At 47.0% G+C, this 11,205-nt stretch overlaps 1 protein-coding gene across 1 annotated transcript; it reads left to right on the top strand.

The window, feature by feature from the left end:
- The first annotated feature begins 10,501 nt into the window (after window positions 1-10,501).
- LOC137446067 (ribonuclease H-like) lies at window positions 10,502-11,065 on the top strand. Its single transcript, XM_068148381.1, has one exon. It carries the CDS (start codon window positions 10,502-10,504, stop codon window positions 11,063-11,065), a length of 564 nt encoding a protein of 187 aa, XP_068004482.1.
- Window positions 11,066-11,205: the final 140 nt, after the last annotated feature.

Genomic DNA, 11,205 nt, shown 5'->3' with positions numbered 1-11,205 from the left:
AGGGAGTATCTGCCATATGTAAACTGTTCCTGACAGATGCTAATTTGTTTTAAAACCACTGGTGGTAGACAGTTTCACACTGTTCGTCAGACAATCTTCTCCAGTGCTTTGTTATATATATGGCTGAAGACAAGAAGCTACATCTCCAGTAGTTTCAGGCCCATACTATTTCTCCTGTTTCTAGAGAACATAAGTAAAAGATTTAGCTGAGGAAGATATAACAAAGATGCTGCAACAATGGAAATTTCCATGCCTCAGTGTTCACTAGAATAAAAAGCACTACTCTGATCTTTCCTCTTCTGAGCTCACCCTAGGTGGTTTACATTTTTCTTGAAATAGAGTGTCTGCTACTAAGCTTTGTATTCACATGGTCAGTGCTAAATTGATTGAGAAGGTTATGTAATGTGCCAGAATTTGCTCCTGTTTCTATATGCCCCAATCATTTGCCTTTTTAAAAAATTTGTTTTGCAAGCATCACATTGTTAAGGCACTTGCAGCCCATGATCTCTGCCACCATGTCACTGCTGCCTACCAGGCTTTTCCCATCTCTTGTACTGAAGATTAATGTCCTTTTTTAATAAATTCCAAGGCAGCAGGAGATCCGCACCTCTAAGAATTAGAAGCAACTCCTTGAGCAGTGCTGGTGCAGTTGTTTGTAGGCCTACAGTCTCAGCTGTATCAGTGAAACAATGCAGTGTAACAGAAAACAAAGAGTGGGGGAGGGAAGGACAAAGATGGGGTTTGTGTTCTTTTTAAATCTAGATAATTTTGCTGGTCTAATTTACAGAACAACTCTTCAAAACCAGTTTCTTATGTTAGAGGTCACTGAACATCTCATTAGCCAAGCTGGTTTCTTGCTACTCTCCTGTCCTTCCTACACACTGGGATAATTTCCAGCTGTGCTCATAGTACTGTTGAACTCCTCTAAGCTACTTGCCTCTTATGCTAATGTTTTCTCTTCTGCCACCAGTTCTCAAAGTCAAGACTGCTTTCTTTGAGGCCACTGTCTTTGGTTTTCCACTTTCCTGTTTCCCTTGCAAAAGCTTTGAAAAAACATTGCAACAAGAAGCAAAATATATTTTTCCCCCCATATAAAATTGACAAAAATTGTTACTTTTTCAGATTTTGCATTAACATGTAAAATTGTTCAGTGGTAGGAGACTGTAAGGAGCCTGCAGATTGCAGAGGGATTCTGATACAGCTTGCAGGGCTGGCTGGATCCTCAGCCTGCTTTCGTCATCCCTTTGCTGGAGAAGCTCAGCTCTCTTGCCTTCTCTCCCTCTCTCATATTATTCCCTTTACACATCTAATCACAGAAAACAAGGCTCTATCAATCTATGGCTCTGACTCAATCATTTGTTAAGAATCAAGACTGCATAAGCTTCCTCAGGCCATATGTGTTTGGCAAGGCCTGTATTGTGTGGTTGGGCAGAGGCTTGGCAAGCACAATCTCGTATGCAGTACTGGGAACCCTGTCTCCTCTCAGTGACTGAAACTTTACAATGATTTTGGCATACTTAGCCTTTATCAATCCACAACTCTCAATATTTCATCGACTCTTTCAATGTTAGCTATATTTCTCTAAAACGCATCATCTGGAGCAGGATAATTTATATACATTGGAGCTTACAGAAGCAAGAAATCAGGCTTTCAGAGCTGCAGAGGGACACCTGAAAACTAGAGAGGCATCAAAATGCAAGGCAAACCCTGAGTTTCTCTGCTTACATAAAATATCATTAAAGTAGCTCCAACTCATTTTAATAGAGAGAGAGACCTGTGGTTGACAAGTTGAAGGGTGGAAATGTGCAGACACCTCCAGTTTCACTTGAGCTTACTGCGTTAAAAAAAGAACAGAAATCAAGGTCTCTAAGCCAGTTTTTACATTCCTGCTTGTGAAACTAACAAGTAGACAGGTAGGTTTCAAACTAGCAAACATCAAGGCAATTTAAATGGATTTTAAATGGAAGGCTTAGAGCAGTCTTGACTGAAGGCAGAGGTTAACCTGCCTCCCTGGTTAGTGTCGCCAACGCACGATTGCAAATTATTCTGTGGGAAAGCAGTAGGATGATTTACAGCTTTCCCTTGTCCAATAGGAAGAGAAGAAATGCCAGATCTGCTGCGAGGTGCAGTTCTGCAAAGGAGGCTCCCACCTGGATCAGTTTTAGGAGCTCATTAAAAAATAGATAGTGCTGTTTCTTTTAAAATCATGTTTATCAAATTTGAAGGTGCTTATTTTTTTCTTGTGTACCTGCATACAAATCCATAAAGATTTCAGTACTTCATTTAAAGTATCATTTAGCCAGACTGCCTCAGTCTAAAATAACTTCAACTACTGGAGATCCCTGACAATTTCCTTTGGATAGAGAAGCACACAAGCACGTGTGCATGCATGCACACACACAGGTCATATGTTTTCAAATTCTTTAAGTAGAATGGAGCATGCCTTGCTTTTCTAGCTTCTCCTGTTACACCTGGAGTCTCTGGCAGGATCTGAGGAGCTGGTGTAAGCATTATAAAACCACTTTTGTGTCCCTTAATTTAGTATAGTAGGTGTTCTCATAAAATCGTCCCTATCAATATTTATATATTCTTGGACACCAGTCTATAAGGTAAAGTTTTTTATGCTAATATATATCTTTAGGGTGCCTTTTCTTTATTACAGTGGACATGCAGGGGTTTTTCCATTACTACTTTTTAATTAAAATAATAATAAGGTAGCAGAAAGAGTACAATATGATGCCAGTTGCACAATGCTGTAGGAAGGCATTTTATTTAAACACAATGTGGTAATTTTCTTGCACCCCAAAGGATGAAATAGTATCACTGGTTTGCATCATCGCTGATGTTGCTACATGACACAAGAAAAACAGAGCATAAGAGTAGGCCAAGGTGTTGGGAAATTAGGCTGATTAGCAATGCATGGATAATTCACAGCAGGGTATGAAGAATTATGTTGGTGAGTATATAAGAGATTAAAAAAACCAAGGCAAGCAGATATGTACCTGCTACAGTTCCTCTCTGCTTTAAGCCTGTGAGAACAAGTGTTCCTGGAACAAAGTCTGCAGTTCATAGGAATGGCATCTCAACCACCTGCTGCACAGACCACCTAGCTACACCATAACATGTCATCTGCTCTAGGAGAAAGTTGTTGGGAACCATGACAAAAGCCTTGGGAGAGTTCCAGGTAGACAACATCAACTGCTTGCCCTGCATCGGCCAAGCAAGTTATTTTGTCACAGAAGGCAATCAGGTTTGTCAAGCACAGCGCGACCCTGGTGAATCCATGTTGGCTTTTCCCAATTTCTTGCTTCAACTGACTTGTGATGGTCCCCAGGAGTATTTGTTCCATAATTTTCCCTGAAGTGAGGCTAATTGGTCTGTGATTACCTGGGTCCTCCTTCAAACCCTTCTTGTAGATGGGGGTGGAGGTGACATTAGCCTTCTCCAGTGTTCAGGGATGTCTCCTGATCTTCATGACCTTTTGCACTCATAGATTATTGAGAGCAGCCTGGCCACATCAACCAGCCCTCTCAGCACACTCAGGTGGATCGCATCTGGGCCCATCAGTTTGTACCAAGCTCTTGAAATAGTTGACACACCAGCTCTTCCTTCACTGAAGGTGGGTCTGTGTCTGCAACACCCACCTTACTACAACCTCTTTTCCAGTAGTTGTAGATAGTGATAAGATCTTTAGGAGGGACAGGCGAGGGAGAAGAGGAGGAGGGGTGGCTCTGTATATTAGAGAGTCAATCTCTGCCACACAACTTGTGGTGGAAGATGAGGTAGTTGAGAGCCTGTGGGTCAAAATCAGAGGACAACCCAACAAGTCTGACATCCTGATTGGAATCTGTTACAGACCACCCAACCAGGATGAGGCGGCTGATGAGTTGTTCTACAAGCAACTGGAGGCTGTCTCAAGATCATCTGATCTTGTCCTTGTTGGTGACTTCAACCTCCCAGATATCTGCTGGGAACTTAATTCAGCAGGGAGGAGGCAGTCCAGAAGATTCCTGGAGCGAATGGAGGACTGCTTCCTGACACAGCTGTTAAGTGAGCCTACCAGGGGACAGGCTCTGCTTGACCTGCTGTTCTGCAATAGGGAAGGGCTGGTGGGAGACGTGATCGTGGGAGGCTGCCTAGGGTGCAGTGACCACGAGATAGTGAAGTTTTCAATATGCAGGGAGATTGGGAGGAGCACCAACAGAACCTCCACCTTGGACTTCCGAAGGGCGGACTTCAGCCTATTTAAAAAACTTGTCTGCAAAGTCCCCTGGGTACCAGCCCTCATGAACCAAGGGGTTCAGGAGGGTTGGACCTACTTCAAACAGGAGCTCTTGAAGGCACAGGAATTGGCGGTTCCCATGTGCCGGAAGGCAAGCCGGCGGGGAAGGCGACCGGCCTGGATGAGCAAGCAGCTCCTGGAGGATTTAAGGGGGAAGAGGAGGCTGTATCACCTTTGGAAGGAGGGGAAGGCTTCTCGAGGTATGTTCAAGGAAGCTGTTAGATTATGTAGGAATAAAATTAGGGAGGCTAAGGCCCAGCTGGAACTGAAGCTGGCCACCTCAGTCAAAGATAATAAAAAGCATTTTTATAAATATATTAACAATAAGAAGAGGGGCAGGAAGAACCTGAACTCCCTAGTGGACCTGGAGGGGAACACAGTTACTGAGGATGAGGATAAAGCTGAGGTCCTGAACACCTTCTTTACCTCAATGTTTAACAGCAAGGCAGGAGTTCAGGACGAGTGGTCTCCGGAGCTGGGCGTTGGGGTCGGGGAGCAGAGTAATACCCTGGAAATCCATGAGGAGTTAGTTCGGGACCTGCTGAGCCACTTGGATATCCACAAGTCCATGGGACCAGATGGGATCCATCCTAGGGTGCTGAGAGAGCTGGCGGATGTGCTAGCTAGGCCACTCTCCATCATTTTCCTCCAGTCCTGGCTCACTGGTGAGGTCCCAGATGACTGGAAACTGGCCAACGTGGTCCCCATCCACAAGAAGGGTCGGATGGAGGAACCTGGAAACTACAGGCCAGTCAGCCTGACCTCAGTGCCAGGGAAAGTGATGGAGCAGATTATCCTGGCAGCAATAACTGCGCACCTGAAGGATGGCCAAGGGCTCAGGTCCAGCCAACATGGATTCAGGAAGGGCAGATCCTGCCTCTCCAACCTGATCTCTTTCTATGATCAGGTGACCCGCCTGGTGGATGTGGGGAGGCCTGTGGATGTGGTCTACCTGGACTTCAGCAAGGCCTTTGACACCGTCCCCCACAGCAAACTGCTGACTAAGCTGTCAGCCTGTGGATTGGACCACTACACTCTGTGCTGGGTTAGGAACTGGCTGGAGGGCCGGGCCCAGAGAGTGGTCGTGAACGGTGCCGCATCCAGCTGGAGGCCAGTCACCAGTGGTGTCCCCCAGGGATCAGTGCTGGGCCCTGTCCTCTTCAACATATTCGTTGATGATCTGGATGAAGGGGTAGAGTCAGTCATCAGCAAGTTTGCAGATGACACCAAGTTAGGGGCAGATGTTAGTCAGTTAGAGGGTAGAAAGGCTCTGCAGAGGGACCTCGACCGACTGGAAAGATGGGCAGAGTCCAATGGGATGGCTTTCAACAAGTCCAAGTGCCGAGTGCTGCACTTTGGCTATGGCAATCCCATGCAGAGCTATAGGCTGGGGTCGGAGTGGCTGGAGAGCTCCCAAACAGAGAGGGACCTGGGTGTGCTGATCGACAGCCACCTGAATATGAGCCAGCAGTGTGCTCAGGTGGCCAGGAGGGCCAATAGCATTCTGGCCTGCATTAGGAATAGTGTGGCCAGCAGGAGCAGGGAGGTCATAGTGCCCCTGTACTCTGCTCTGGTTAGGCCGCACCTTGAGTACTGTGTCCAGTTCTGGGCTCCTCAGTTTAAGAAGGACATTGAGACACTTGAGCGTGTCCAGAGAAGGGCAACAAGGCTGGTGAGAGGCCTTGAACACAAGCCCTATGAGGAGAGGCTGAGGGAGCTGGGATTGTTTAGCCTGGAGAAGAGGAGGCTCAGGGGTGACCTTATTGCCCTCTACAACTACCTGAAGGGTGGTTGTAGCCAGGAGGGAGTTGGCCTCTTCTCCCAGGCAACCAGCACCAGAACAAGGGGACACAGTCTCAAGCTGCGCCAGGGGAGGTTCAGACTCGAGGTGAGGAGGAAGTTCTTCACCGAGCGAGTCATTCGGCATTGGAATGGGTTGCCCGGGGAGGTGGTTGAGTCATCGACCCTGGAGGCGTTCAAGGGGAGATTGGACGTGGCACTTGGTGCCATGGTCTAGTCATGGGGTCTGCGGTGTCAGGTTGGACTCGATGATCCTCGAGGTCCTTTCCAACCTAAGTGATACTGTGATACTGTGATACTGTGATCTCACCTCAGCCTCCCTTCCTCCAAGCTAAACAACTCCAGTTCCCTCAGCCACTCCTCTAAGTCTTTTTCTCTAGACTCTTCGTCAGCACATTGAACCCACTGCAGCACCTCAATATCCTTCTTGTAGTAAAGAGCCCAAAACTGAACTCAGTATTTGAGGTGCAGCCTCACCAGGGCTAAGTGCAGGAGGGCAATCACCTCTCTAGTCCTGCTGGCCACAGTATTCCTGATAAAAGCTAGGATGTTGTTTGCTGCTGTATTGGGTTGAACTGAGCTGGAGTTAATTCTCCTCATAGCATCATTCTAGTGCTGTGGTTTTTGCAGCAGTAGTTGATAACACAGCAGTGTTTTGGCTATGGCTGAATCCAGTATCCAGGCTGTGTCCTTTCAACATTTCCCTGCCCCAAGAGTACATTGAGGGGTGGGCAAAATCCTGGGAGGGGACACAGCTGAGCCAGCTGACTCAGACTGGCCAAAGTGGTATTCCATACCATATGACATCAGCTCAGGTATAAGAAAGAAGTGAAAGAAGGAAGTGGGGGGATTCGTCCATGGCGTTCATCCTCCCAAGGAACCACCAAGCTTAGAGAGCCCTGCTTCCTGAGACCGACCACTGTCCTGCTGATGGGAAGTAGAGACTAACAGCTCTCTCTCTGCTTTCTTTTGCTTCTGTGCAGTCTATTGCTGTTTGCTTATTAGTGTTATTAAATTGCTCCTATCTTATCCCTGGCTTCTGTTATATTTTCTTTCCCTTATTCCCCTGTTCACTTAAGAGGGGGAGTGATAGAATGGCTTGGGGGGTATCTGGCCTCCAGGCCAGGGCCAAACCACCACAGTCCTTTTTGGTGCATTGGCCGGGAAACAAAAATATAACACAGATGTAGTTTCTGCAGTTTTTTATATAAGCTTGCTTATGATACAGGCTTCTGTGCTGGTCACGTGGCTTGTTGATAACTTCTGCTTTGTTTTGGAAATACTTCATTTGTTTAGGAACATGCTGAAGCAGATAATGTCTATGTGTTTTTTTCTCCTGCTTGTAGGGCTGCTGCTTTGTGGGAGCTATGATAGAGAGGTCATCATTTCCATCTCCCCACCTGAAATGAATGAATGTATAGAATTTTATTATGCAGCCCCCGAAGATTTTGATCCATCCTTACGTGAGCTCTCTAGTACTGCTAATCAACATTACTGGCATGTTGCGGGTTTTGTGGAGTTTGATTCCATCATGGCATGAAAAGAGACAGCCTTTGGGTGGGGATATATTGAAGTGTGCCTTGAAGCGGTCAGTCCCTGGGTGGCAGGGTGTGTGGAAGAACTTGGGCAGATTCCTAGGATGGTTATCACCTCCCATAGCCTGGGACTTTACCCCACAAGAGGCGAACGATCCTACTAAACTGACTCACCATCTGCTAGAAGGGTGCCTTGCTTATCCCAATGAGAACAAACAACTTCTTGCACTCTACTGGGGCCTGGCCTGTGCTTACCGAGCTACAGTTCAATACTCTATGGCTGAGGCAGGCACCCAAACACTACCTGAGGACACCATGGTGGAGATGGGGACCCAAACAGCAACCAGAGAGATTGCCCCATTCATAAAAAAGAAGCAGTGGACAAGGAGGTCAACAGGTCCCTCTCATCAATTGGTAAGGGATGAGGAAGATTATGATCAAGAGACTGCCCATCCCCAACCCCAGCCTTGGGGCTAGCCAGGCCCAAGGCCGGGAGGCATCTCCCCCAGTTACTGGGTGACGGAGGAGGAAGAAAGAGGAAGTGCTAGACCCCGCACTGGATCTTATAGTGGTGCAAAGAATTATGGTAAGAAATACCTAATTTCCTGTGTCCACCCCTCTGGGCTGGACTTCTGGACACAGGAAGTAAACACAGCAGGGGGCACCCAGCTCAAACTGCAACACGCCACCCCTTATTTCATATCATAATCTTTGCACCCAAACACATCATCAAATCAGAAATCTTCTGAAGACATGTCCGGCGAAGTCCGTATCTTCATCTGGGCGTCCACCCAAACAGTTTCTCATTCAGGCTCAAGTGTCAGTCCATTCCAGTTCTTCTTCTCTCATCTAATGGAACCTCCCAGCAATGCAGAGTTCACTCTTCTGTGGTGCAAGCTCTTCATGGATCCGTTGGACATCCTGGTCACCTGGAAAAAACCTCACAACTTCTCAACCAAACCTTTAACAACAATTAAACAACAATTAAAAAAGGATCATTTAAGGAAATAGCAAAGGTATCTGCTGTAAAAAGCCAAGAGAGTAATCAATGATCTCTCAGGAGAAAAAGAACTGAGGTTACACCCCTTAATCCCGATGAGGGGACATCTGGCCAGGTACCACCCAGATCAGACAGTGAATGCTCTGATGAGGACGAGGAGTAGAGGGTCCCCACCTTCGGCCAGGAGGAGGAGAGGGATGACAGAATGTATTGGCCTGGCACATCAAAGCCACAGAAATACAAGGCGTTGGTAGACACAGGGGCACAGTGTATATTGATGCCATCAGGACACAGAGGTGCTGAATGTCTTTGGATTTCTGCAGTGACAGGAGGCTGCCAGGAGCTGTCTGTATTAGAAGCTCATGTGAGCCTAACAGGGGCCAAGTGGGAAAGACATTCCATTGTGACTGGCCCAGAGGCCCCTTGCATTCTTGGTATTGATTACCTAAAGAGAGGGTACTTCAAGGATTCAAAGGGTTATAGATGGGTTTTTGGTGTGGCCACGGTGAATACAGAGAAGATCAGAGAGCTGTCTACCCTGCCTGGCCTTTCAGAAAGTCCCTTCGTTGTGGGATTGCTGCAGATTGAAGAACAACAGGTGCCAATTGCTACTAGAATAGTGCACCTACGGCAGTGTCTTACAAACCGAGACTCCCTGGGTCCCATTCATGAACTGATTCACCAGCTGGAGATCCAGGGAGTGATCAGCAAAACACATTCACCTTTTAACAACCCCATATGGCCAGTGCCAAAATCTGATGGAGGATGGAGATTAACTGTGGACTATTGTGGCCTGAACGAAGTGATGCCACCACTGAGTGCTGCTGTACCAGACATGCTAGAGCTCCAATATGAGCTGGAGTCAAAGGCAGCTAAATGGTATGCTACTATTGACATTGCCAGTGCATTCTTCTCAATTGCATTGGCAACAGAGTGCAGGCCACAATTTGCTTTCACCTGAAGGGGTGTTCAATACACGTGGAATCAATTGCCCCAGGGGTGGAAGCATAGCTCCACCATTTGTCATGGACTAATCCAGAGTGAACTGGAAAAGGGTGAGGCCCCTGAACATCTACAGTACATTGATGACATCATTGTGTGGGGCGATAAAGCAAAGGAAGTGTTCAAGAAGGGAGAAAAAATTATTCAAATACTCTTAAAGGCTGGGTTTGCTATAAAGAAAAGCAAAGTCAAAGGACCTGTGCAAGAAATTCAGTTATTGGGAATAAAGTGGCAGGATGGACGCCATCATGTACCTATGGACGTGGTCAAGAAGATAACAGCCATGTCTCCACTGTCCAACAAGAAAGAGACACAATCCTTTCTAGGCCTTGTGGGGTTCTGGGAAATGCATGTTCCAGGCTACAGTCAGCTTGTCAGCCCTCTCTATTGAGTAGCTCGAAAGAAGAATCAATTTGAATGGGGTAGTGAGTAGCAACAAGCTTTCGAACAGATCAAACAAGAGATAGCTCATGCAGTGGCACTTGGGCCCATTCACACAGGACCATCGGTACAGAATATCCTTTACACCGCAGCTGGGGAGCATGGTCTTACTTGGAGCCTCTGGCAGAAGACACCAGGTGAAACCCGAGGTTGGCCATTGGGATTTTGGAGTAGAGAATAGCGAGGATCAGAAGCCCACTATACACTAACTGAGAAGGAGATCTTAGCAGCCTATGAGGGAGTTTGAGCTGCATTGGAAGTAGTGGGTACAGAAGCACCTCTCCTCTTAGCACCCAGGCTGCCTGTGCTGCACTGGATGTTCAGAAGAAACATCCCTTCCACTCATCATGCCACCAGTGCTACATGGAGTAAGTGGTAGCACTGATTATACAGCGAGCTTGACTGGGAAAACCAAACCACCCAGGAATTCTGGAAGAGATTATGGACTGGCCAGAAGGCAGAGATTTTGGAGCATCACCTGTGGAAGTGGTTTGTGCCCAAGAGGCACCACCATACAATGAGTTACCTGAAGACGAAAGGCCTTACGCTCTGTTTACTGATGGATCGTGTCGTGTAGTAGGAAAACATCGGAAGTGGAAAGTTGCTGCATGGAGTCCTACACAACAAGTTGTTGAGGCTACTGAAGGAGAAGGTGAATCGAGTCAATATGCAGAGGTGAAAGCCATCCAACTAGCTCTAGAAATTGCTGAAAGAGAGAAGTGGCCAGTACTTTATCTTTACACAGATTCTTGGATGGTAGCTAATGCCTTGTGGAGATGGCTACAGCAGTGGAAGAAGGCCAGTTGGCGACACAGGGGCAAGCCTATTTGGGCTGCCTCACTGTGGCAGGACATTGCTGCTCGGGTGGAGAACGTGACTCTGAGGGTACGTCATGTTGATGCTCACGTACCTAAAAGTCATACTAATGAAGAACATCAAAACAATGAGCATGCAGACAAGGCTGCCAGGATTGATATAGCTCAAGTGGATCTAGACTGGGAGTGAAAAGGTGAACTGTTTGTAGCTCAATGGACCCATGAAACAACAGGATATCTAGGGAGAGATGCTACGTACAGGTGGGCTCATGACCGAGGGGTGGACATGACCATGGAAGCCATCACACAGGTCACACATGACTGTGAAAC

This window comes from Melanerpes formicivorus, unplaced genomic scaffold (genome assembly GCF_026170545.1).
Source record: "Melanerpes formicivorus ecotype bairdi unplaced genomic scaffold, bMelFor1.0.p_v2 SCAF_2, whole genome shotgun sequence".
Lineage (NCBI taxonomy): Eukaryota > Metazoa > Chordata > Aves > Piciformes > Picidae > Melanerpes > Melanerpes formicivorus.
The sequence above is the reverse complement of the archived record's forward strand: the minus strand, read 5'-3'. Positions and strand labels throughout refer to the sequence as shown.